The 27,767-nt window shown below is 45.7% G+C and overlaps 1 protein-coding gene across 1 annotated transcript in view; it reads left to right on the top strand.

Annotated features, from left to right (window-relative positions):
- The window catches only part of IL17RE (interleukin 17 receptor E), a 79,176-nt gene that overhangs the window by 33,891 nt on the left and 17,518 nt on the right, over nucleotides 1–27,767 (top strand). The window contains exons 2-10 of the mRNA XM_040359013.1: nucleotides 2,672–2,687; nucleotides 6,533–6,670; nucleotides 10,186–10,292; nucleotides 12,688–12,811; nucleotides 15,695–15,831; nucleotides 17,667–17,729; nucleotides 21,034–21,100; nucleotides 23,044–23,216; nucleotides 26,619–26,666. Of these exons, the coding sequence (XP_040214947.1) occupies nucleotides 2,672–2,687; nucleotides 6,533–6,670; nucleotides 10,186–10,292; nucleotides 12,688–12,811; nucleotides 15,695–15,831; nucleotides 17,667–17,729; nucleotides 21,034–21,100; nucleotides 23,044–23,216; nucleotides 26,619–26,666 (873 nt within the window). The remainder of the gene's footprint in view (nucleotides 1–2,671; nucleotides 2,688–6,532; nucleotides 6,671–10,185; nucleotides 10,293–12,687; nucleotides 12,812–15,694; nucleotides 15,832–17,666; nucleotides 17,730–21,033; nucleotides 21,101–23,043; nucleotides 23,217–26,618; nucleotides 26,667–27,767) is intronic.

The raw sequence follows: 27,767 nt of genomic DNA, 5'->3' as shown, positions 1-27,767 counted from the left end.
GCGTAGGTTACGTTCATGGCGTACGCAGTGATCCGGCGTATCTTAGGCAGTTGTTCCGACGTGGTTGTGAGCATGCGCAGAGGGATGCGTCCACGTCCCGGCGCATGCGCAATTCGTGATATGTATCTGTCTGGCGCTCGGACCATCATTTGCATGGGGGGTCACGCCTCATTTGCATGGCTCACGCCCACTTCCACCTACGCCGACTTACGCCTTCGAAACCCAGAGCAATTTTGGGAGCAGAGGCTTTGTGAATTCCATGCTTGCCTCTCTGCGCTGCGTCGGCGTAGCGTATTTTATTTGCGCTACGGCGGCGTAATCTGCGCCTGCTCTCTGTGAATCCGGGCCAATATGTTCTGTCCCACATATGAAGTATTCTGACATCTAGTGGTGGTTTAAGGCCCCTGTAACTTGTTTATTGGTGTGATTTTGGTTTATCTTTGTCTTTGCTTCCTGTTTAGTGCTAGTTAGTTCAGTCCTAGCTAGACCCAGATTTCCCAATGTTATAGAGATAGAGGGAGTTCAAATCAGGTGTGATTGTTCATGGGTGACAATGGTGCTCCTTCATAGATACGTACAGCCATAGGCGTGCACAGGGGGTGTTCCAGGTGTGCCTGGGCACACCCTAATATCTTTGTGCAGTGGCAATTTCCCCTACTGCCTGGGCACCCCCCCTGTTCCCCCCCACTGCAGCACTACTAGCTTTTCTCCACTCCTCCGCCCCGTGGCTGCTGCGGGGGATGTTTCACGATGGAGAGCTGGAGATGGGGCTAATCAATATGTCATTTACCAGCCCCTTCCTTTTCTAAAAGAACTCAGTGAACACACTCACCCACTGTGTTCAATCATAAACTGTGTTTACTATGCTTCAGTTTGTGAATGAACAGGAAGCCGCTCAGCACAGAGCACTTCCTATTCATTCACTGTCCAGTGCAGCTGAGGCTGCAGAGAAAGGAATGTGTGTTTTTGCTTTGGGGTGCACACCCTAATGTAATAGGCTATGCACACCTCTGGATACAGCACAGCGTTGTCACCCTAATGGCCCGTACACACAATCCACAAAACGGAGTGGTCAATTGAGGCAATTACACGCTATAGAGGGATTTGCTTTGTTCATATTTCATGTCTGAAGTTTACAACCACTTCAACTCAGATACAATGTAACCTTAATGAGTTCCAATATTGATACAAATGGAACATAGAGTCAGATTTAGTACAATTACATAGTTACATAGTTACATAGTTAGTCAGGTTGAAAAAAGACACAAGTCCATCCAGTTCAACCACAAAAAATAAAAAAACAAAAATTAAAAAACACAGTAAAATCCTATACACCCAACTCCATTCCCACAGTTGATCCAGAGGAAGGCAAAAAACCCCAGCGGAGCATGATCCAATTTGCTACAGCAGGGGAAAAAATTCCTTCCTGATCCCCCGAGAGGCAATCGGATTTACCCTGGATCAACTTTACCTACAAATCTTAGTACTCAGTTATATTCTGTACATTTAGGAAAGAATCCAGGCCTTTCTTAAAGCAATCTACTGAGCTGGCCAGAACCACCTCTGGAGGGAGTCTGTTCCACATTTTCACAGCTCTTACTGTGAAAAAACCTTTCCGTATTTGGAGGTGAAATCTCTTTTCCTCTAGACGTAAAGAGTGCCCCCTTGTCCTCAGTGTTGACCGTAAAGTGAATAACTCAACACCAAGTTCACTGTATGGACCTCTTATATATTTGTACATGTTGATCATATCCCTCCTTATTCTCCTCTTCTCAAGAGTGAATAAATTCAGTTCCTCTAATCTTTCCTCATAGCTGAGCTCCTCCATGCCTCTTATCAGTTTGGTTGCCCTTCTCTGCACTTTCTCCAGTTCTCCGATATCCTTTTTGAGAACTGGTGCCCAAAACTGAACTGCATATTCCAGATGAGGTCTTACTAATGATTTGTACAGGGGCAAAATGATATCTCTGTCTCTGGAGTCCATACCTCTCTTAATACAAGAAAGGACTTTGCTCGCTTTGGAAACCGCAGCTTGGCATTGCATGCCATTATTGAGCTTATGATCAACTAAAACCCCCAGATCCTTCTCCACTACAGATCCCCCCAGTTGTACTCCCCCTAGTATGTATGATGCATGCATATTCTTAGCCCCCAAGTGCATAACTTTACATTTATCAACATTAAACCTCATCTGCCACTTAGTCGCCCAATTAGACAGAGCATTGAGGTCGGCTTGTAAATTGGAGACATCCTGCAAGGACGTTATTCCACTGCATAGCTTGGTGTCATCTGCAAAGACAGAAATGTATCAGATTATTCCTATAAGAAAGGAGGGGGTGGGGAGAAACCAATGCAAAGATGATCAATGTGTATAATAAAGGCACATTTTCAAAATGTACAAATCAATAGGTCTCCATTGTGAAAAATAAGGAAAAAGAAAAGCCAAAAAAAAAAAAAAATGCAACCACCACATCGAAATACTAAGAAATATATAACAGTTTTGTTCTTGATTTCAGATACACTTTGACACTTTGTTGCAAATGTATTCTAAAACCTGGCAATTGGATTTTTTTTTTATATATATTTAACTTCAGGATACAATTTAATATTTACATTTTTAACACTTTTTGCTGTGTATCTAACTGCTTTTCATTTTTCTCCTTTTTTACAGGCATACAGACGAATAGGTAAGTGTTTATTTGTGTTCTTTTATATTAAAGTCATGAACAGGGGCAGACTGACAACTCATGGGGCCCCCGGGCAATAGGAGATTATGGGGCCCCAGAGCAATAGGAGATTATGGGGCCCCCCCGGCAATAGGAGATTATGGGTATGAATAATGTTGGGTGTAATGGCGCTAAAACACTAGAAAACTTAAAAAGACTTTAAAACAATATTCTCATCACTAGGCCCATAAGTAAATAAGGAAATGTGTACGTAGTAAATCCTCCAATGGATGTGAATAAAATGTGTTCCACTCTGGGTTAATCCTGGAATACCATCCGACATCCACAGAAAAATGTGGAGGGTATTTGTAGTGGTAAATAATAATACGTAACCAATAATGCGTGAACAACTGTGCCAAAACACTGCACAATGTTGCAACAATGTAATCAAAAAGTGGATAATGAAAACAAATCCAATGTAATTAAGACACCAAAAACACTGGTCTATTAAGGTGCAGCGTGCAATGATTGAAGTGCAAAAAATATTAATTCAAGTGATCCACAATAGAGATAAATGACATGCAAAAATCAGCATGAAAATAAATAAATAAAGAATATCCAGTGAGATAATAAGATATTAACGATGTCTTTAATAGTCCACCAATTAAAGTAGGAGTAGAAACAAAGTGATAATGATAAAGTGTTCCAGTGCATATGATAATAAAGAATATAAATTCATGAATGAATGTTCAGTGAAAAAAATTTGTGCTCCAAATCACAGATCCTTATATCCACAGCGTTCAGTGATCAAATGTTGGATATGCATGCATGCTTAAACTTCCACCATCAGGCTTCCCAGAAGTGTCGGACAGACTAGGTGTTCCAGCCCCTTACCTCAGAGCGGCTTGTAATCAAGCCTAAATGGATATCCCCCAGGCAGTCTGCTGTTCATCCAACACCTCAGTCCCACGATTCAGTCACAGCTGCTTGCGGTCTCTCAGAGGGAATACAAAGCAAGGGGAGCCTCCATAGTGTAGTAATATTAAAACATTTATTAAAGAAACAAGTAAACACTCACAGTATAGGTAGTGAAAAGTCGGCGTGTACGATCTAAGTGTCCACCCGCTCTGCGGCCGCGAGCGGGTGACGTCACCAGCAGCTCCTCCACGTCCTCACGCGTATCGCAACTGTTGCACGTTGCTTACTCATAGGATGGAGAGCGGCTGGCAAGGAGGTGACTTATATAGCGCCAGATGGCATCCTAATAACTCCAAGCTTGAAAAGTTTAATACTTAAATTCTGGTGTGCAGGATGCCATCTGGCGCTATATAAGTCACCTCCTTGCCAGCCGCTCTCCATCCTATGAGTAAGCAACGTGCAACAGTTGCGATACGCGTGAGGACGTGGAGGAGCTGCTGGTGACGTCACCCGCTCGCGGCCGCAGAGCGGGTGGACACTTAGATCGTACACGCCGACTTTTCACTACCTATACTGTGAGTGTTTACTTGTTTCTTTAATAAATGTTTTAATATTACTACACTATGGAGGCTCCCCTTGCTTTGTATTCCCTCTGAGAGACCGCAAGCAGCTGTGACTGAATCGTGGGACTGAGGTGTTGGATGAACAGCAGACTGCCTGGGGGATATCCATTTAGGCTTGATTACAAGCCGCTCTGAGGTAAGGGGCTGGAACACCTAGTCTGTCCGACACTTCTGGGAAGCCTGATGGTGGAAGTTTAAGCATGCATGCATATCCAACATTTGATCACTGAACGCTGTGGATATAAGGATCTGTGATTTGGAGCACAAATTTTTTTCACTGAACATTCATTCATGAATTTATATTCTTTATTATCATATGCACTGGAACACTTTATCATTATCACTTTGTTTCTACTCCTACTTTAATTGGTGGACTATTAGAGACATCGTTAATATCTTATTATCTCACTGGATATTCTTTATTTATTTATTTTCATGCTGATTTTTGCATGTCATTTATCTCTATTGTGGATCACTTGAATTAATATTTTTTGCACTTCAATCATTGCACGCTGCACCTTAATAGACCAGTGTTTTTGGTGTCTTAATTACATTGGATTTGTTTTCATTATCCACTTTTTGATTACATTGTTGCAACATTGTGCAGTGTTTTGGCACAGTTGTTCACGCATTATTGGTTACGTATTATTATTTACCACTACAAATACCCTCCACATTTTTCTGTGGATGTCGGATGGTATTCCAGGATTAACCCAGAGTGGAACACATTTTATTCACATCCATTGGAGGATTTACTACGTACACATTTCCTTATTTACTTATGGGCCTAGTGATGAGAATATTGTTTTAAAGTCTTTTTAAGTTTTCTAGTGTTTTAGCGCCATTACACCCAACATTATTCATATCTGTCTTGAGTGTGTGAACACTTTTCGTCGTGGCTGCTATTTATTAATTTTAGTTTGGTTTTTTAACTTAGAATTATCCTTGATTAGGGTGATTTGCGCATTGGTTCCCCCTCTTATCACAGGAGATTATGGGGCCCCCAGGTAATAGGAGAATATGGGGCCCCAGGGCAATAGGAGATTATTGGGTCCCCAGGCAATAGGAGATTATGGGGCCCCAGGGCAATAGGAGATTATGGGGTCCCCAGGCAATAGGAGATTATGGGGCCTCCCGGGCAATAGGAGATTATGGGCCCCCCAGGCAATAGGAGAATATGGGGCCCCAGGGCAATAGGAGATTATGGGGCCCCCAGGCAATAGAAGATTTTGGGGCCCCCGGGCAATAGGAGATTATGGGGCTCCTGGGCAATAGGAGATTATGGGGCCCCCAGGCAATAGGAGATTATGGGGCCCCAGGGCAATAGGAGATTATGGGGCCCCCGGGGATTAGATTATGATGCCACACAGTATACACACACACATACAGTATACATACACAGTATACCCACACAGACACACACACAGAATACACACACACACAGAACACACACACACACAGAATACACACAGAATACACACACACAGAACACACACACACAGAATACACACACACACAGAATACACACACACACAGAATACACACACACACAGAATACACACAGAATACACACACACAGAATACACACACACAGAATACACACACACACACAGAATACACACACACACAGAATACACACAGAATACACACACACAGAATACACACACACACAGAATACACACACACAGAATACACACACACACAGAATACACACACACACAGAATACACACACACACAGAATACACACACACACAGAATACACACACACAGAATACACACACACAGAATACACACACACACACAGAATACACACACAGAATACACACACACAGAATACACACACACACACAGAATACACACACACAGAATACACACACACAGAATACACACACACAGAATACACATACACACACTGAGAGGCGGGGCAGCTCTAATCGTAGGATTTAAAAAAAAAAACACAGATTTTTACATGTGATAAAAAAGTGATCAGTGCATAAAAATGAATAAATTAATAATATATAAAATCTTCCAAAATGGGAAAAAACTATTGGTAAAATACCAGAAATGGTGTGCATGCAGAAACGCATCCTGCTCACATCCAGACTGCGATTCTTTGGTGTGAATGATGTAAGATTTCCCCCCAACACCCTGGAATCCCATCACTTTATGTCTCAGTGATCACCAGGAGACAACGAGAGGGTTAACCTTCTCATCAGGGACACCAAGAGCAATAAAACACTGCCAGAGGGTCTAGCCCTCTCCATTCCCCAATGGCTATAGATTTATTCAGTGATGTTTGATCCCCTTCTGGTTTTTTTCATCAGACAATCCGTTCTCTCGTATAAACAAGTCGGAGAATTTGACGTCCCCCCAGAACCTTCCTCCAGATGCCCTCAACGTCTCCACCGTCCTGTGGGACAAAAAGCCATGCGTGCAGATCGCTGTTTCCCTAAATGTGTCAGGTAATTCCATGTCCTGTTCAGAACCCTGTAAGGGAAATACGTTCTAAGTAAATGACCGACACTTATTTATAAAAAAAAATAATAATAATGGAGGAAACGTGCGGCGTCCCATAGTGGACTTTAATCACCACCAGAGACCTGAGAGCCTGCTGGGCGATTCGTTCCCATCATGCCTCTGGGAATACAGTGGAACCTCGGATTACGAGCATAATTCCTTCCAGGAGAATGCTCGTAATCCAAAGCACTCGCATATCAAAGCGAGTTTCCCCATAGAAGTCAATGGAAACTAAAATCATTTGTTCCACATTGACTTCTATGGCATGCAATACCGCATGTGACCAGAGGTTGGGGGGCGCCGGAGAGACTCGGAAAACCCTCGGAAAGGCTTGAAAACACGCAGGAACAGAGTATTTCCGAGTATTTCCGCTTGGGTGCCATCAGCCTACCAATAGAAGGATTAAATCTCAGCTGGTCCCTGCTGAACTGGCTTAGATTTGATCCATCTATTGTTTTTTTTTTTTATTCTCTCTAGTGTTCTCCAGAACTGTTACATTTAAGGCCAAGACAAGGGGTGGGCAGAAGTGATGGGTGCCCTGGACCCTGTGGTATAATGTGAGGTGGGGACGCTGCAAGGAGATAGGGGGGAACGCATTTGTGTTGGAAGGGGGAATTTGGGGCCACCCGAGCCTCCCTACTCCGGGGACTCCCTCCTCCGAGGACTCCCTCCTTCCAAGCCTCCCTCCTCCCGTGCGTCTCTCCTCCCGAGCTTCCCTCCTCCCGGGCCTGCCTCCTTCCGAGCCTCCCTCCTCCCGGGCCTCCCTCCTCCCGAGCTTCCCTCCTCCTGGGCCTCCCTCCTCCGGAGCTTCCCTCCTCCCGGGCCTCCCTCCTCCCCTCTCCCGAGGCTCCCTCCTCCCGAGCTTCCCTCCTCCCGGACCTCCCTTCCCCTGGAGCTTTCTTCCTCCCAGGCCTCCCTCCTCCCGGGCCTCCCTCCTTCCGAGCTTCCCTCCTCCCGAGGCTCCCTCCTCCTGGGCCTTCCTCCTCCCGTGGCTCCCTCTTCCCGGGCTTCCTCTTCCCGGGCCTCCCTCCTCCCGAGCCTCTCTCCTCCCGAGCCTCCCTCCTCTTGGGCCTGCCCTCCTTCCGAGCCTCCCTCCTCCCGGGCCTCCCTAACCCAGAGGTGGCAAACGCAACTTCATTGTGGGTCACATTATGGTTGCCCTCAAAGGGTCGGTTGTGTTTGTAAATGGCACCCTCAAATTGCATTATATGGTGCAATGAGTTAGTTGCAATAGACGGACTCCTATACCGGGTGCAGACAGTTCAGCTTCTTCTAGTTTTCCTGTTTATCAGGATGAAGCTGAAAAGTTCAAGTAATGCCAAGTCTGTGACCACGAGGTGTACAGATAGTCTGGAGGAACTCGCGGTTATTTGTACTTCCTCTACGTCATCCTCCAATGTGTACACACCACACAATAGAAATCTTTCCACACGGCTTATTATTATTCCAATTGATGGATTGGAAAAAAGTACATTTCCTTAAAGCTGAGCTCCGGGGCACGCTTCCATCGTGCACAATTGTATCGGCTCTTCTTCTGGGCTGAATGGCTTTCTCTGATTTCACTGCACACTGTGAGCTTCTCACAATGTGCATCAGAAGCTGCAGCAAGTCATATAGAGCCCACCTTATTTCCTGGCTGGAGGATGTCCAGCAGCATCTAACCCTTTCCTCCCCTGCCTGACTGTCCCTGGCCCACCCCTTTTTTTAATTGGATTCAAGCCCCAGGGCCGAGACAAGGGGTGGGCAGGAGGATCTTCTTCCTCACGCTATTGTCATTGATTTTACAACTCTTTGTTTTACCAGTCAACATTTGCACTGCATAGTTACTGATTTTTAGAAATGCATTTCCCAGGTGAATGTAGAAAGTCTTCACAATGGTTTAATCAACACATATTGTGACAGTGATGTCATAGTACACATGGCCGTTCAATGATTTCTACAATAAGTGAAAGCTGAGCAACACTGACACCTACTGGTCAAATATGTAAACTCTTCTCTTGCTCTTTTTAGCTCTCTCCCCCTCTCTCTCTCCCCCTCCATCCCTCTTTTTTTGCTCTTTCTCATTTGTTTCTCTCCCCCCCCCCCCGCCCCCTTCTCTCTCTCTTCTCTCTATTTCCCCTCTCTCTCATCTGTATCTCTCTTCCCTTTCTCTCTCTCTCTCTATTTCCCTTTTCTCATCTCTCTTGTCTGTTTCTCTTCCCCCCTCTTTCTCTCCCCCTCTTCTCCCCCGCCCATCTTCTCTCTCTCTCCCCCTCTTCTCTCCCCCCATTTTCTCTTTCCCCCTTCTCCCTACCACTTCTCCCCCTCTCTCCCCTCTCTCTCTCCCCCGCCCATCTTCTCTCTCTCTCCCCCTCTTCTCTCCCCCCATTTTCTCTTTCCCCCTTCTCTCTACCTCTTCTCCCCCTCTCTCCCCTCTCTCTCTCCCCTCTCTCTCTCCCCCTCTTCTCCCCCGCCCATCTTCTCTCTCTCTCCCCCTCTTCTCTCCCCCCATTTTCTCTTTCCCCCTTCTCTCTACCTCTTCTCCCCCCTCTCTCTCCCCCCTCTTCTCCCCCGCCCATCTTCTCTCTCTCTCCCCCTCTTCTCTCCCCCCATTTTCTCTTTCCCCTTCTCTCTACCTCTTCTCCCCCCTCTTCTCCCCCGCCAATCTTCTCTCTCTCTCCCCCTCTTCTCTCCCCCCATTTTCTCTTTCCCCCTTCTCTCTACCTCTTCTCCCCCCTCTCTCTCCCCCCTCTTCTCCCCCGCCCATCTTCTCTCTCTCTCTCCCCCTCTTCTCTCCCCCCATTTTCTCTTTCCCCTTCTCTCTACCTCTTCTCCCCCCCTCTTCTCCCCCGCCCATCTTCTCTCTCTCTCCCCCTCTTCTCTCACCCCATTTTCTCTTTCCCCCTTCTCTCTACCTCTTCTCCCCCTCTCTCTCCCCCCTCTTCTCCCCCTCCCATCTTCTCTCTCTCTCCCCCTCTCCTCTCTCCCCCCATTTTCTCTTTCCCCCTTCTCTCTACCTCTTCTCCCCCCTCTCTCTCCTCCCTCTTCTCCCCCGCCCATCTTCTCTCTCTCTCCCCCTCTTCTCTCCCCCCATTTTCTCTTTCCCCCTTCTCTCTACCTCTTCTCCCCCCTCTCTCTCCCCCCTCTTCTCCCCCGCCCATCTTCTCTCTCTCTCTCTCCCCCTCTTCTCTCCCCCCATTTTCTCTTTCCCCCTTCTCTTTACCTCTTCTCCCCCTCTCTCCCCTCTCTCTCTCCCCTCTCTCTCTCCCCCCTCTTCTCCCCAGCCCATCTTCTCTCTCTCTCCCCCTCTTCTCTCCCCCCATTTTCTCTTTCCCCCTTCTCTCTACCTCTTCTCCCCCTCTCTCCCCTCTCTCTCCCCCTCTCTCTCTCCCCTCTCTCTCCTCTCTCTCTCCCCTCTCTCTACCCCCTCTTCTCTCTCCCCCCATTTTTTGTTTTAGCTTTATCTGCGTTTTTGTTGCAGGACTCCCCGGGTTCCGTGGCTTTGACATCAGACTTCTGGAAACCAGAAATAACGGGTTTCATTCAATCAGGATTTTAAAAAGGAAAACTTCTCTGGCTGGGGATTTGGTGAGTGACATTTTTATATCGGCATCAAATAAAAAGCACACGCAGCTTCCATCTGCTACAAGAATGTCAGGAGATGCAGGGTTATTCAATAAGAGCTAATAAGAGGTAAAACTCGCACTAGATCACTGTAACATGGGATTGCTGCTATAAACCTGGAATACTGGATTTAACCACTTAAGGACCGAGCCTCTTTTTCAGATTTGTTGTTTACAATTTTAAAACAAGTTTTTATTTTGCTAGAAAATTACTTAGAACCCCCAAACATTATTCATTTTTTTCTACCCCCCCTAGAGAATAAAATGGCAGTCATTGCAATACTTTTTGTAATTTTTTTTTATATTGTGAAAGATAATTTTATGGCGAGTAAATTGATACCCAACATGTCACGCTTCAAAATTGCGTCCGCTCGTGGAATGGCGACAAACCTTTACCCTTTAAACTCTCCATAGGCGACGTTAAAAAATTCTACAGGTTGCATGTTTTGAGTTATAGAGGAGGTCTAGGGCTAGAATTATTGCTCTCGCTCTAATGATCGCGGCGATACCTCACATGTGTGGTTTGAGCAGCGTTTTCATATGCAGCGGCTGCTCACATGTGCGTTCGCTTCTGCGTGCGAGCTCGTCGGGATGGGGCACTTTAAAAAAAATTTATCCAGCATTAAGATCACTGTACTAGAAAGCACGGCTGCGGGACCATCAGACTGGCTCTTGCGTAATGACTTCACACACTAGCTCCGCCCAACGCGTTTCCCCAAAACTAGGGTCATTTGGGATTGATTGGATGCTTTATGCTTGGCTGTTGTGTGGACTTGCAGCTCTATCTTACAGATGGGGTCATTTAGCTACATATTTTCATAATAATTTTTATTATCATCATAAGACGCACTTTTTCCCCCCCAAAAATTGGTGGAAATGTCTGTGTGTCTTATGGAGGAAATATTGGCCAGGCCTCCCCCCCTCTGTCGCCAACTAGCTAAAAATCTAAAAAATAAAGAAAAAAAATTATAATTTCTTCATCCGTTTGGTAAAAAAAGCGTATATTGATTGGTTTGCGCAAAAGTTTTAGGGCCAGATTCAGAAAGAATGGCGTAACTTTTGGCGAGCGTAGTGCATCTCATATACGCTACATCGCCGTAACTTAGAGAGGCGAGTACTGTATTCAGAAAGAACTTGCGCCCTAAGTTACGGCGGCGTAGCGTAAATGGGCCGGCGTAAGCCCGCCTAATTCAAATTATCAAGGCAGTGGGCGTGTTGTATTACAATGAGCCATGACCCCATGTAAATGAGGGGCCGAACGAACGGCGCATGCGCCGTCCGTGGACATATCCCAGTGCGCATGCTCAAAATCTTGTCGGCTAGAATGCCTAAGATACGTCGAACACTGCCTATGACGTAAACGTAACTTACGCATAGCCCTATTCACGTACGACTTACGTAAACAACGTGAATTTCGATAGTCGTTCCGACGTCCATACCTTAACATGACTTACCCCTGCTTTATGAGGGGTAAAGTTACGCCGGTCGCACGCCTTACGTAAACAGCGTATATTAATACGCCGGGCGCAAGTACGTTCGTAAATCGGTAATTTGCATATTTATAATGGGAACGCCGAATGCGTCCAGCGTAACTATGCACCCACGATACGCCGGCGTAGGCAAGTTATGTCGGACGGCTAAAGCCATGTTTTTGGACGTATCTCGCTTTGTGAATCGGCGCAAAGATGCGACGGCGCACATTTGAAATTACGGCGGCGTATCTGGAGATACGCCAACGTAAATGCTTTGTGAATCCGGGCCATAGTGTCTACAAAATAGGGGATAGATTTATGGATTTTTTTGGCGGAAATGCAACATTGTGGCGGACAAATTGGGCACTTTTTGGGACCAGTGACATTTATACAGCGATCAGAGCTAAAAATAGCCACTGATTACTGTATAAATGTCAAGAGGTTAAGTGTTTTCCCTGGGAGGTGTTTCTAACTGTGGGGGAGATCGCTGTTCTTGATCACTAGAAACAGCAGATCTCTCTCTACTTCCATGACAAAACGGGGATCTTTCTGTTTACATTGACAGATCCCTGTTCTGGCTCTCTGAGGAGCAATCGTAGATGGTCGGCAGACATCGCGGGCGCCGGTCACGCTCATGGGCTCCGACGTCACGCCGCGAGTACACCTGTAACTTCTTAAAGCAGCAGACATACAATGACAGTGATTCGCGCAGCCGTGCCGACCTGCCGCAGTACAACTGCGGGGGCTGGTCGGTAAGTAGTTAAAGAAAAGATTTTACAGGTAGGCAGAGGTCTAGTGATTTTTATTTTAGGTTTAAGAATAGAGTTTGTGTTCCCCTGATAAGTCTACATCCATTACTAACCCCTTCAATCTCCTTTCTACATGTAGTTGCAGTTACAGTTCCACTGCTGGACAGTTGCACCCGGGCAGAAAATTTCGGTGTCACTTTTAACCATTCCAGATTATGGCATAACGATAACGAAAAAAGTACATATCCAGCATTATAACAAAGGTAAAGATAAAGCATGTTTGAATGTATTCACATCTTTATAACATATTTACTGCATGTCTTTTCTTTTCTCTTTGGAGAGATTCCTCACGTTGCTGTGCTGTGACTAACCATGACTAACGTCCGAAACGCGTAGGGTATTTTACAGCTCTGTACATGTATTTAAAGGGTTTGTAAAGGATTTTTTTTTAAATAACAAACATGTTATACTTACCTCCACTGTGCAGACGATCCTCGTCTTCTGGGGTCCTTCGGCGGCTATCTCTGGTCCTCCCCGCAAGAACTCCACACATTCATGCAAGCTCCCTCGCATTGTGTGGAGTCCTTGCCGACATAGCCGCTTACTGTATCACTCGGCCCTGCCCCTCGACGCACCAATGGCTGCACTGCTTTGAATCCATCCGCTCTAGCCAATCAACGGCCAGGCTGAGCGATGAAGAGGATGTCAGGGACGAGCGCGGGACTTTCGAGGGATCAGGTAAGTATAACGAGGGGCCGGGGGGGGCGGTATAGTCGGAAGTTTTTTCACCTTAATGCATAGAATGTATTAAGGTGAAAAAACATTTTCCTTTACAACCCCTTTAATAAAGGAATACTAATTTGGATGTCATCCTGAGTGCCGACCATCTCTTTCCTTATTCTAGTCCATCCAGATCAACCGGAGTGCGTCTGTGCATGCGTGTGCTTGTGTCACTACCGTTCTCACAGTAGAGCTACAGTAGCTGCCCACCCCTCTATTTCCTTGAGGTCTTCTTGCAAAGATTATTAGCCGGATTCAGAGAGACTTACGACGGCGTATCAATAGATACGCCGTCGTAATTCCGAATGCGGGCTGTCGTATCTTATGCGCGCTTTCTTAAAATGAGATACGCCTCACTGTTGCTAAGATACGACCGACGTAAGTCTCCTACGTATCTTATGTGCATATTTACGCTGGCCGCTAGGGGCGTGTACGTGGATTTACACGTCGAATATGTAAATGAGCTAGATACGCCGATTCACGAACGTACCTACGAACGTCGCAGTAAGCTACGCCGTTTACGTAAGACATACGTAAGATAAAGATAAACCACCAAAAAGATGGCGCAGCCCATGCAAGGTATGGACGACGGAACAGCTGTCGTATTTTACGTTGTTTACGTAAGCGTACATGAATGGGGCTGGGCGTAGGTTACGTTCACGTCGAAAGCATTGAGCCGACATCGTTACGTAGGGAGTATTTGCGACGTGATTCTGACAATGCGCTCGCATGCGCCGTACGAACGGCCCTCATTTACATGGGGTCACGGTTAATTTAAATGTAGCCCGCCCACTACATGCCTACTTTGAATTAGGCGGGGTTACGCCGGCCCATTTGCGCTACGCCGACGTAACTTACGGAGCAAGTGCTTTGTGAATACTGTACTTGCCCCACTATGTTACGTCGGCGTAGTGCAAATGGGATGCGCTACGCCGGCCAAAAGATACGCCATTGTATCTGAATCTGGCTATATATATCCAGTTGTTAAGTTATTGCCCTGCTTAGCTTTGTATCATCAGCAAACACTGAAAGGTAAACAACCCTCTGCATGCACTCCTGCAACCAGTTTTCTGTTCTGGAAAAGCAATCCTAAAAAAACTTGATTTGTACATGAATCGTTTATGAGGTACTGTATCAAGTGCCCTCGAGAAATCTAGCTACACCACAGGCCTTCCTCTATCCAAACTACAGCTCACCTCCTCATACGGTAGAATGTTAAAAGATTGATCTGCCAAGAACGATCCTTCATAACTCCATGCTGGTTACTGGTTTCATAAGCAGATTCTTCAAAATTGTCCCTTCTCATCCCTTCCAATAATTTACATACTACTGATGTTAGGCTGACTGGTCTTTATTTTTTTGTATATATCTTAATCCTTTTATTGAATATCAGTACCACATTTTCCTCCCAACTTTTTGAGATGGGAATGAGGGACACCTATCAGTAAAAGTGTGCAGGCATAGGACACACCCCTTGCCACGCCCCCTTAAAGGAGAATTGTACAAAAAAACAAGATTGGTTAAACCCACAAGTGCTTTTTTTTTACCACTACTATTCCTTTATATTGGCTTTTGGAATTTACAAATGCAGCAATTTAGGAATCAGATGAAAGGTTTAGTGCTGGAAAACACTTTTTGATAGATAATTTTTTTTTTACACATCTATATTGATCAAGCCAAAATGAGGGACAAATGAAGAGGACTGAGGGACAAAGGGACATTGCTTCAAATCAGGGACAGTTGGGAGCTATGCATTTGCTTTTTGACCATTCCGGTCACACACATTGTACATTATATACTACCGTAATAGAGTGGATTATAGGATTTTGCAAGCATTTTAAACTAGGGCTTATTTTCGGGGTAGGGCTTATATTGGAGTCAGGCTGAAAAATAACGCTAGGTCTTATTTTCGAGGGAAACACGGTATGTACAGTATGTGCATAGTACAACGGCTGCTGGAATAACCTGATTGTACAGTCAGCCATGCACAGTGTAGCACTCAGCAAGCTCAAAGGAGGACCAGTGCTTGTGAAAACATTTTAAAGTGGAAGTAAACCCTTCAATTTGATAGTTACAAAAACAGTTAACTTTCTCGGCATGCCGGAAATGCTAGCTGTCACATTTGTTTGTGCTCTCAACCAAACTGCCAAACCATCCAATGGCTGGTTTCATAACAGGTCACATGTACAGCATCATGGCAGTTGCAGATTAAAAAGAGGTCAAGATGGCCGCTTCCTTGGCTGAAAACGATAGGAGGGTTTACTTCCACTTTAAGCAAATGTACATTTGTCCAGTAAACCCGAGTAAGGTCTCTAGGAAAAAACGATCACACTGTTTACCTCTTCCTATTCTCTGACCTCAAATAGCGCCGCAGTTCCAATATCAGCACTTAGCGGAAGAGAAGAGATTTGTGGTGTCCATACCCGACAGCCAAAATGCTTATGCACGCCTGTGCCACAAACTTAACGTCTGTGAAGATCTGGAGAACAGCGACAAGAAGTTGGTAAGTACACCTTTTCTTTATGTACAGGGCGCAGAAACACAGATCTCTGTTTTCCCCTAGTCAAAGCACCCCTCCACAGTTAGAAAGCACTCCCTAGGGACACATTTAGGGTCAGATTCTTGTACTTCCGCGTAAAATTGTGCGGGCGTAATGTATCTGATTTACGTTATGCCTTCGCAACTTGCACAGGCAAGTGCTGTATTCTCAAAGCACTTGCTCCGTAAGTTGCGGCGGCGTAGCGTAAATCGGCCGGCGTAAGCCCGCCTAATTCAAATTTGGATCGAGGGGGCATGTTTTATGTAAAACTACTGTGACCCGACGTGATTGACGTTTTTTCGGAACGGCGCATGCGCCGTCCGTGGAATTTCCCAGTGTGCATTGCTCCAAAGTACGCCGCAAGGACGTCATTGGTTTCGACGTGAACGTAAATGACGTCCAGCCCCATTCACAGACGACTTACGCAAACGACGTAACTTTTTCAAATTTCGACGCGATTGTTACACTGCACTTATGCCTCATATAGCAGGGGCAACTATACGCCGGGAAAAGCCTAACGTAAACGTCGTAACTTTACTGCGTCGGCCGCGCGTACGTTCGGGAATTCGCGTATCTAGATAATTTGCATACTCAACGCGGAATTAGACGGAAGCGCCACCTAGCGGTCAAAAAAAAAACTGCAGTTTAGATCCGACGGCGTAAGAGACTTACGCCTGTCGGATCTAATGGATATCTATGCGTAACTGATTCTAAGAATCAGGCGCATAGATACGACCGCCCAGACTCAGAGATACGACGGCGTATCTGGAGATACGCCATCGTATCTCGTTTGTGAATCTGGGCCCCTATTTTTTATTTTTTTAAATGTAAAAAACAAATAAAAAAGGTTTAATACACACAGGTTCTCTGTTATGTTTGTGTCCGCTAATAATGGCCCAGATTCAAGAAGCAATTGCGCCCGTGTAACCATAGGTTACACGGCGCAATTGCTTACTTGCTCCGGTGTAACGAGTGCTCCTGATTCAGGAACCTCGTTACACCGACTGCAGCCTAAAATCTGCGCGGCATAAGGCTCTTATGCCACGCAGATTTTTGGCTGCATTCTTGCGTGGGCCGCTAGGGGGCGCTCCCATTGTGTATCAGCGTGTAGTATGCAAATTGCATACTACCAACTGATTCACAAACTTGCGAGGGCCCCGCACAAGCCAGGTACGGAGTTTCCGTACGGCAACTTTAGCGCAAGGCTGCCCTTTCTAATAGCAGGGGCAGCCAATGCTAAAGTATAGCCGCCGCTCCCGCGCCGTGAAATTTGAATTTCACGGCGTTTGCGTAAGTGATGCGTGAATGGCGCTGGACGCCATTCACGTTCACTTTGAAGCAAATGACGTCCTTGCGACGTCATTTGCCGCAATGCACGTCGGGAAAGTTTCCCGACGGAGCATGCGCTGTACGCTCGGCGCGGGAGCGCGCCTAATTTAAATGATTCCCGCCCCCGGCGGGATCATTTACATTGCGCGCGCTTACGCCGGGCAATTTTGCCGGCGCGCCCTCGCAATTCTAGGAGCTACTGCTCCGTGAATCGAGGGCAGCGCCAAATATTTGCGTGGGCGCAGGGCAACATCGTTGCCCTGTGCCCGCGCAAATATAGCGCAATTCTACCTGAATCTGGGCCCATGACTTTAGTGTATTTTTTGTGAAAATATGGTCTTGATATATTGGGGGGGGGGCCTGCCAGGTAGGCTGTATGGGGCCCCGTGCTGCTGAGAGTGCGCTGTGTGTGTTGTTACTGATAGTTTTATCTCATACTCATAGTATCCTCTTTACTGTTTGTTTTGCAGTTCAATTCTTCACACAGTATCTCCTTATCATACGACTCTGTACTTCCCTGTTTATGTATTGAGGTGAGCTCAGCTCCTTTACAATTGTTATGTCATTGTTGCTGTTTTGGCTTATTGCATGTTACTTTATGTATTACATAACAGCTATTATCGTCTCTATTGATTGCGCAGCAAGGATTTGTTGCGCCTTCGATCTGTCAAATCGGCCCTCACCGCAGATTGCCGGGGCCGGGCCCAGGTTCGCCATGCTGCAACTTGTCCCGTAAAAAAATCAAAACACATTTCAATGGATGCTGCATCTTAATTGCTGTGACTCAAGTCGCAGCGACTAAAAAAAAAAAGGCCCGCATTCTCAAAGGGCTTACGACGGCGCAACGCCATGTACGCCGTCGTAAGTCCTAATCTGGGCCGTCGTATCTATGCGACTGATTCTTAGAATCAGTTACGCATAGATATCCATTAGATCCGACAGGCGTAAGGCTCTTACGCCGTCGGATCTTAACTGCAATTTTTTTTTTGGCGCCTCCGTCGTTTTCCCCGTCGAGTATGCTAATTAGCTAGACACGCAAATTCCCGAACGTACGCGACGCAGTAAAGTTACGACGTTTACGTTAGGATTTTCCGGCGTAAAGTTGCCCCTGCTATATGAGGCGCAGCCAATGTTAAGTATGGCCGTCGTTCCAGCGTCGAAATTTTAAAAATTGACGTCGTTTGCGTAAGTCGTCCGTGAATGGGGCTGGGCGCCATTTACGTTCACGTCTAAACCAATGACGTCCTTGCGACGTCATTTGGAGCAATGCACCCTGGGGAAATTTTACGGACGGCGCATGCGCAGTACGTTCGGCGCGGGAACGCGCTGAGTTTAAATGCTACACGCTCCCCTACCCGCCTATTTTGAATTAGGCGGGCTTGCGCCGGGTGATTTACGCTACGCCGCCACAACTTTACAGGCAAGTTCTTTGTGAATAAAGCACTTGCCTGAAAAACTTGCGGCGGCGTAACGTAAATGAGATACGTTACGCCCGCCCTAAGTTACGCCATTCTGCGAGAATCTGGGCCAAAGTTCCTGTACATTTTTTCTGCCTCTTAAGTGCCACAGACTGCAATGATAAAATCACAAAAGTCGCAAGGAAGTCGCATCTTTTATCGTATCAATGACATGATCCAACTTCAGCGCTTTATTTTAATTCTACACTCCACTCCCAGTCTATTGTCTTCTGTGTATTTGTGACTATAGTCTCGTGCACACGGCCCGGATTCTCGTCAGCAAAAAAACGTTGTTTTTCCTGACGAGATTCCTGGCAAGAATCTCTTGCCGGCCGAGTGTACACACGTACGAGTCAAAAGAACCGCGCATAGCCATTGGCTCCTGCTGCTGTCAATCAAATCCAATGACGGGGGTGTTGGGGGCGGGGGTGAGTCCTGCTTTTTGTGTCAATACACGCAGAAGCAGGACTCGGGAGCATGCCGGCACGGGTGTCCTGAAGGAGAGCGCTTCTCCGACAGGCCACTTGAGAAGAGGAGGAGCCACCAGCACCACTGAGAGGCGGATCGGTCCACTCTGCACAAAACACTAACAACCCCCCCCCCCCAAACACACACACAGACGGGATAGGAGAGAGGGCTCAATCTGCACCTCTCCCCCCCCCACCACTCTGTGTCTTCCCACACTCCAATCCCCGGTGCTGTGCCTCAGAAAAGGAAAGCGGGGGCTGTAAATTTGAAGTCCAGCAGCCTCAGTTACATCTGGATGAGAAGTGCTGACTGCGATGGGGTGAGTGAGCTCACCATCCATTCCTGTCTGTGACTGAAGTCCCCCCTTCTCTCTCCTGCTACTGAGTGAGTATACTAAGGTAAATCATGGTTCTCAGAGCACCCCTTACATCAGCGTTCCCTTTTACACCAGAGGCCACAGTGTTCCCCCTTACAGTCCTCTCCATACATCAGCAGTGCCGCCATCAGGGGGGTACAGGCAGTACACCTGTAAGGGGCCCGGAGGTCCCCAGGGGCCCGCATGGCAACACCCTTTAAAAAAAAGGGGTCCGGAGGTTCTCAGGGGCCCAGAGGCCCACAGGGCCCCAGATGGAAACCCCCCCCTTTTTTTTTTATAAAAAAAATATATATATTTTTTAATATATTTTTATTTTTTATTAAAGGGACATTTTTTTTTAGGGGTTCCGGAGGTTCCCAGGGGCCCGGATGGCAACCCCCCTTTTTTTTATTTATTTTTTATTAAAAAAAAATATATATTGTTTTAATATATTTTTATTTTATTTTTCATTAAAGGGACATTTTTTTTTTTTTTAGGGGTCCGGAGGTTCCCAGGGCCCCGGATGGCAACCCCCTCTTTTTTTATTTATTTTTTATAAACAAAATATATTTTTTTAAATATATTTTTATTTTATTTTTTGTTAAAGGGACAATTTTTATTTTTTAGGGGTCCGGAGACCCCCAGGGCCCCGGATGACAACCCCCATTTTTTTTTATAAAAAAAATATATTTTTTATATAGATTTATATTTCTTTTATTTTTATATATTTTTTTTATTTTATTTTTTATCAAAGGGCCCAGAGGTTTCTTTTTTTTTATTAAAGGGCCCAAAGGTCCCCAGGGCCCCAGATGGCAACCCCCCTTTTTAAAAAAAAAAAATATATATATTTTTTATATATATTTTTTTCTTTTTGTTAAAGGGCCCCGTATGGCTACCCCCTTTTTTTATATATATTTTTCTTTATTTCTTCTCTTTTTTTTAAAGGGCCCCCCCCACTTCTCAATTTGCGGCAGCCCCCCCCCTTCTCTCAATTTCAGGCGGCAGCACCCCCTCCGGTTCTCTGCTCCAGGAGGGCCCATACCTGAAGCTGTGTAAGGGGCCCCGTAATTCCTGATGGCGGCCCTGTACATCAGAGTTCTCAGCGTTCCCTCTTACATCAGGGTTCCCAGAGCATCCCTTATGTCAGAGTCCCCAGGTTTCTCCCTTACATCAGAGTCTGCAGCGTCCCCCCTTAGTCACAGTGTAAGGGGACTCTGCGAGTTCAGATGTAAAAGGGGAACTCTGTGGACTCTGATGTAAAGGGGGACTCTTGTTATTAACTTCATATAATTATAAATGTTATTTAATAGCAAAATATATGTATAGTTTATACTATAAAAAAAATTGTTGTGCGTCGCTAAAGTGTTTCACTTGAAAAAAAGGTGGCAACTCTAGTCATCAGACTCCACCCAGTGCGCTCTACCATAACGGACTTTATAAGGAGCACGGAGCTGATGGCGTGCACGCTGTTAGCCTGCTAGAGAAGCTTTGCCTGTATATGTGTGTGTTGGATGGCCAGAATTTGTATTTTGATTTGTGTCACTTTTTCTTCCCCAGGTATTTTATGCACAACCTAATAGTAGACGGAAACAAGAGTGTCCCTTTATAGAGCAGCCGGAGCCTTGTAAGTAATGCCATGCCTGCGGCTAACAATACCTAAAGCCTCGTTCACACGACAGGAAAACTGCCAGGAGAGCATTTGGCTGAGAATCCCGGCCGTGTGTATGCTCCCTAGCAGTTTTCCCGTCAGGAAAACAGCCAAGAATCCTGACGGGAAAATAGAGAACCCTGCTCTCTATTTTCCCGTCGGGATTCCCGGCAGAGGGTTTCCTGCCGAGAAACCGTTCGTCTGTATGCTTACCTGTTCCAGGTAAACCCGCGCATGCAGTGATGTATTAAGGCCTAGGCCGACAAGGCCCAGGCCTAGGGTGGCACTTTGCAGGGTGCGGCGAAAAATCAAATCACTCCCCAGCACATATCCCCATACCACCCTCTCCCCCCAAATTAAAAGATGCTCTGTCCCTCTGTCCTCATCCCACCCTGTCCCCCTGTGCTCATCCCATCCTGTCCCTCTGTCCTCCTCCCATGAAAATGATAGGGCGGGTCTTAAAAAGGAAGGGGTGCGTCATATATAAAGTAGGGGGTGCGCGAGTTTCACCAGGCCTAGGGCGGCACAAAACCTATAAAAACACCCATGCGCGCATGCTCGATAAGAGTTTGACGCATGCGCGGTAGCATCCAAGTTTAGTGTGGGGTGTAGCAAGATGGCGGCGACGGCATCGAATGTGATGAGCGCCGGCTCATCGTAGACGATGGTGTCACTGCGTTCTTGCCATTCAAAAGATCGGCGGTTCTTTTGAATGGTCGTCTGCATGCACAGCTTTGCAAGACAAGCTTGCCAGGAATCCTGTGTGTACAGGGCCTAAAATTTTAATGCTGCGGATTCTATTTATAAAACATTACCGTATTTATTGGGGTATAGCGCGCACCCCTAAAATTGCCCGAAATTCCTGTGGAAAAAAAGATTTTTTGTACTTACAGTTTTGGTGTCTTGCGCGGCGTCCATCGGCGGCCTCGTCGGGTCCGGCGTCCGTCTGCGGCTTCGGGTGTCCTCTTCGTCGGGTCCGGCGTCCTTCTGCGGCGTCCTCGCTCGTTTCCCGCGCCGAGTTTAAAATACTGCGCCGACATATACAGAGCGCAGTACACTCGTGTATGGTCGGGCAGGCTCGGATACTCTCGCGCTGACGTCCTGTACGTCCAGGAAATCAGCGCGAGAGGAGCTTTTGCGCAAACCAATCAATATACGCTTATTGCGATTTTATTTATTTTTTTACCAAAAGTTTGTAGAAGAATACGTATCGGCCTAAACTGAGGGAAAACATTTTTTTATATATTTTTTGGGGATATTTATTATAGCAAAAAGTAAAAAATATAGTGTTTTTTTTTTTTTTTCAAAATTGTCGCTCTATTTTTGTTTATAGTAACAAACAATAAAAATCGCAAAGGTGATCAAATACCACCAAAAGAAAGCTCTGATTGTGGGAAAAAAAGGACGTAAATTTGGTTTGGGTGCCACATCGCACGACCGCGCAATTGTCAGTTAAAATGACGCAGTGCCAAATCGCAAAAATGGGCCATTTTTTTGTGATACGACACTGCGTCACTTTAACTGACAATTGCGCGGTCGTGGGACGTGGCACCCAAACAAAATTTGTGTCCTTTTTTTCCCACAATCAGAGCTTTCTTTTGGTGGTATTTGATCACCTTTTTTGTGTCCTTTTTCCCGGAAAAGCGGAAGTTCCATTTTTTTAACTCTTACATCATCAGCTCCATCAAGTGGCCAAGTGCAATACAACTTTCTGAAATACCCTAATATGAAAATATACCACATTTTGACCACTAGATGGAGCTGTTGCTACAGGAAAACATACAGTGAAATTTAGTTTAGTTTAGTTTAGCACAAATATGTCCAAACATCGTGCAACACGTTTAAAAAAAATAGCTCCCTGTGTGTTTGTTTCCTTATTATATTCCCCGCTGCATTAAATAAAACCGATCTTCTTACAGATTTCGCAGATCTGATGAGGGTGTCTACAAAGGAGATAACGTTTAAAGCCAACACCATGATGGTTCACTATATTAGTCCATGCCAGACATGGAGTCCCAATGTTTCTCTATGCAGAAAGCAAAATGGAAGCTGCGTGACGGTCGATGATGCCACCATAGAACCATATGACCTGGTGAGTTCAGATTAGATTGATGAGGGCGATTTGGACATCTCTTGTCAACTATCACATGAAATGAATACTCAGGAGAGCCAAGCATACATTTAGGATCAGCCGGTAATGCACATGTATTTGGACAGTTGTGCTTACATGATTAGCACTCCATGTATATCTGTGGCCATCTTTACCGCTTCCCGTCCAGCCCCGGTGTACGTTGAATAGGGTCTGTATGCTCCAGGGAAGGTGGAGGAATCACATGACAAGTGGCTAATCGCATGACAAATTTGATTGGCGGTCACATGATCAGGAGCCGGTCCCGACAACTCCTAATCATCAGCGCGGACTGAGCTGTCTTTGACAGCTCGGTCACTGTGCTGGGAATGTGCTGGGAGTACGCTCTTAGCAGAGAAAGCTCTGCCACCCATGGGTGCATATGTGTAGTATGTGGGCAGTAATGCCCATCCTCTTTGCCAACAAACAGATGTGTTATATGTCGATGATAAATTCAATTACAATATACCACAGGCGATTCAGTTCGCATGTGTTGCGCTATATAAGTCTCTCATTAACTCAGTATCATTTTTCAGAGAGGCTCCACCTTTTATCATTTAACCGCTTCAGCCCCGGAAGATTTTACCCCCTTCCTGACCAGAGCACTTTTTACAATCGGGCACTGCGTCGCTTTAACTGACAATTGCGCGGTCGTGCGACGTGGCTCCCAAACAAAATTGGCGTCCTTTTTTTTCCCACAAATGGAGCTTTCTTTTGGTGGTATTTGATCACCTCTGCGGTTTTTATTTTTTGCGCTATAAACAAAAATAGAGCGACAATTTTGAAAAAAAAACAATACTTTTTGCTATAAGAAATATCCCCCAAAAAAAAAAATATATATATATATATATATATATATATATATATATATATAAAAAATGTTTGCTCAGTGCGACGCTGTACCCAAATGAAATTTGCGTTGTTTTTTCCCCACAAATAGAGCTTTCTTTTGGTGGTATTTGATCACCTCTGCGTTTTTTTTTTTTTTTTGCGCTATAGACAAAACAAGAGCAACAATTTTAAAAAATATAGATATTTTTTTTTACTTTTTGCTATAATAAATATCCCCCAAAAATGTTTATAAAAAAACAATTTCTTCATCAGTTTAGGCCGATACGTATTCTTCTACATATTTTTGGTAAAAAATCGCAATAAGCGTATAATGATTGGTTTGCGCAAAAGTTATAGTGTCTGCCATCTATGGTAAAGATTTATTGCATTTTTATTGCATTTTTATTATATATATTTTTTTACTAGTAATAGCGGTGATATGCAATTTTTAGCGGTATTGCGGCGGACACTTTTGGCACATTTTTGGGACCATTGGCATTTATACGGCGATCAGTGCTATAAAAATGCTGATTACTGTGTAAATGTCACTGGTAGGGAAGGGGTTAACACTAGGAGGCGATCAAGGGGTTCCCTAGTTAGTGTTTATAAAGCCTCATACACACGATCGGACTTTCATCGGACAAATCCGTGGATTTTTGTCTGAAGGGCGTTGGCCGTGAACTTGTTCTGCATACAGACGGCAGAACTTTTTCAGCCAACATTCACAAAACAATTTTCATTTTCAGTCCTTTGGGCAACTTCTGCTAATGTTGTCTGATAGTTAGCATTGGTTCGGAGCATGCGTGTTTGTACTTTTGGAATAATCCGACGGAACACATTTGTTGTCGGACAATTTGAGAGCCTGCACGGCCAACATTTGTTTTCGGAAATTCCGACAACAATTGTCTGATGGAGCGTACAGGCGGTCGGATTATCTAACAAAACAAGTACATCTGACAATTGTTGTTGGAATATCTGATTGTGTGTACGGGCCTTAAGGATAGGACTGACTGGGGGAGGAGACATATTGTTGTTCCTACATACTAGGAACACACGATAGGTCTCCTCTCCCCTGACAGAACAGGGATTTGTGTGTTTACACACACAAATCCCCTGCTGGCTCTCGTGCGCGCGATCGTGCCCGCCAGCCACGCGCATCAGGTCCCCCGCCGTGCCGCGGGCGTGTGTGTGCCTTCGGCGACTCTTAAAGGGAACAACGTACCCATACGTTGTTTTGCACAGCCGTGCCATTCTGCCAACGTATATCAGCGTGAGCCAGTCGGCAAGTAGTTAAATAACGTCCTTGATTATGTTTTCTATCCTTTAAAAATCTTAATAAAAATGTATTGAGAGTAATTCAGAGGATGTCCACAGACAGCAGGGCACTATGGCACACATATGGTGGTCGTGTCCAAAGGTTTGCAGGTTATGGGTCAGAATTTACATTCTTGTTCGCAATATATTTCATGTTAATCTCAAGAGGGATCCTTACGAAACTCTTCTTGGCAAACCAATTGCTGAATTGCTTTATCTGGAGCGCCAACTGGTGCTACATCTTTTTACTGCAACTAAGTTAACCATTGTGAGCAGGGCTGCTGATAGGGGGGGACCACCAGCCCTCCTGTAGGGGGCCCCGGCACACAGAGGGGCCCGGACAGCAGGAGGATCGGTGAAGAACAATGCCCTCCGTGTCTCTCACACAGGTTTCTCCCCCTCTTGTCAGGTAGGCTGTATGGGGCCCCATGATTCCTTACAGCGGCCCTGATTGTGAGGACATGAAGGACTCCTGCACTTAGTTTTGAGGCGGTTAAAGGGGTTGTAAAGGTAAACATTTTTCCTAAATGGCTTCCTTTACCTTAGTGCAGTCCTCCTTCACTTACCTCATCCTTCCATTTTGCTTTTAAATGTCCTTATTTCTTCTGAGAAATTCTCACTTCCTGTTCTTCTGTCTGTAACTCCGCACAGTAATGTGAGGCTTTCTCCCTGGTGTGGAGTGTCATGCTCGCACCCTCCCTTGAACTACAGGAGAGTCAGGACGCCCACTAACACACAGCTCCTTTCTCTATCTGCAACCTAGAGAGCGTCCTGACTCTCCTGAAGTCCAAGGGAGGGGGCGAGCACAACACTCCACACCAGGAAGAAAGCCTTGCATTACTGTGTGGAGTTACAGACAGAAGAACAGGAAGTGAGGCATGTGGCCAGAGGTAAGGGGGAGCCAGGAAAACTCAGAAATACTCAGAAACCAGCGGAAAGGCTCGGAAACACTCGGGAATGTGGTATTTCCGAGTGTTTCTGCGTATATCCGAACGGCTCTGGCGCCCCCACACCTCTGGCCAAATGCAGTACTGCACACCACTGTGGCTTGAATCCTGCTCGTTTTGCGAAACAGCACTCCGAGTCAGGATTTAAAAAAAAAAATATTACTCGTTTTGTGAAAACGTTCGTTAACTGCGTTACTCGCAATCCGAGGTTCCATATTCAGATGTCTTGAGATGCTGATAGTAAATTATTTGATGCTGAATTATTTTATTCCAGAAATATTCAATTTCCAACATCGACAGAGACCCCAACCTATGTTTCAAGGTAAGAGAGCTTGGTTGGCCAGCTGATATAGACCTGACATCAATCTAAAATATTGCATGTAAAATCACCAATTTTCATTTTCACCTATTTTCTAGACATGTGCAATTAGTTTAGTTCCAAATTCGTTTTTTTAACGAATTTAGACAAATTTGTTTATTGGGAAATATCCAAATTTTTCCGAATATTCGGAAATTCGAGATTTGAAAATACATCCTCACCTCCTTGCGGCAGCATTGGTGTGATGCTGTAGATCAGGGATATGCAATTAGTGGACCTCCGGCTGTTGCAACACTACAAGTCCCATCATGCCTCTGCCTCTGGGTGTCATGCTTGTAGCTGTCAGAGTCTTGCTATGCCTCATGGGAATTGTAGTTCTGCAACAGCTGGAGGTCCTCTAATTTGCATATTCCTGCTGTAGATGTTCCGTGTTGGCTCTAACATCGAGAACTGAGAGAACGCTTGACCTCATTGGATGAATGTTTGCCTGCTTCCCTTCATTCGGGAGTCAGGACACAGACACAGTCCCCCGCCGCCGCTGCGCCTCTGACACTATGTGCGAACAGAGCGGTGGCTGCCTGCTGATGCTGAGACTTAGTTGCTTGCTGCAGAGAGAGGAGAGTAGGAACACCAGCGACCAGGTGCCTTAGGCAGCAGTGCGCCCTAGGCGGCTGCCTAGTGGTGGCACCGGCCCTGCAGAGAGGTGCTCGCTGTGGGTACCCCCCATATGAGGGCGCTGCACCCAGGGCAACTGTCTGTCCTGCCCCTCCCTTGTCCAGGCTCTGCCTTCCCCCTAGGAGCTTGCATACACTACTGGGACCAGTTAACCTCCCAGTGTGTCTTTAGAATGTGAAAGGAAACCCATGCAAGCAGAAGGAGAACATGCAAACTCCATGCAGATAGTGTCCTCAAATAGAGTGTTGGTATCTGAACTGAGGACCCCAGTGCTGCAAGGCTAAAGTGCTAACCACTACACCATTGTGATATTATTAGAACTAGGGATGTAAAAGACGAGGCACTTTTGGCTAACAACAATTTTTATCTTTCATCGTGTAAAAAGTGGTCAACAGAGCAGAGAACAAAATCGGGAGCCTGTGGTGGTTT

Source organism: Rana temporaria, chromosome 7 (genome assembly GCF_905171775.1).
Source record: "Rana temporaria chromosome 7, aRanTem1.1, whole genome shotgun sequence".
In the NCBI taxonomy this organism is placed as follows: domain Eukaryota; kingdom Metazoa; phylum Chordata; class Amphibia; order Anura; family Ranidae; genus Rana; species Rana temporaria.
Note: the sequence above shows the minus strand (reverse complement) of the source record. Positions and strands in the feature narration are given on the sequence as shown.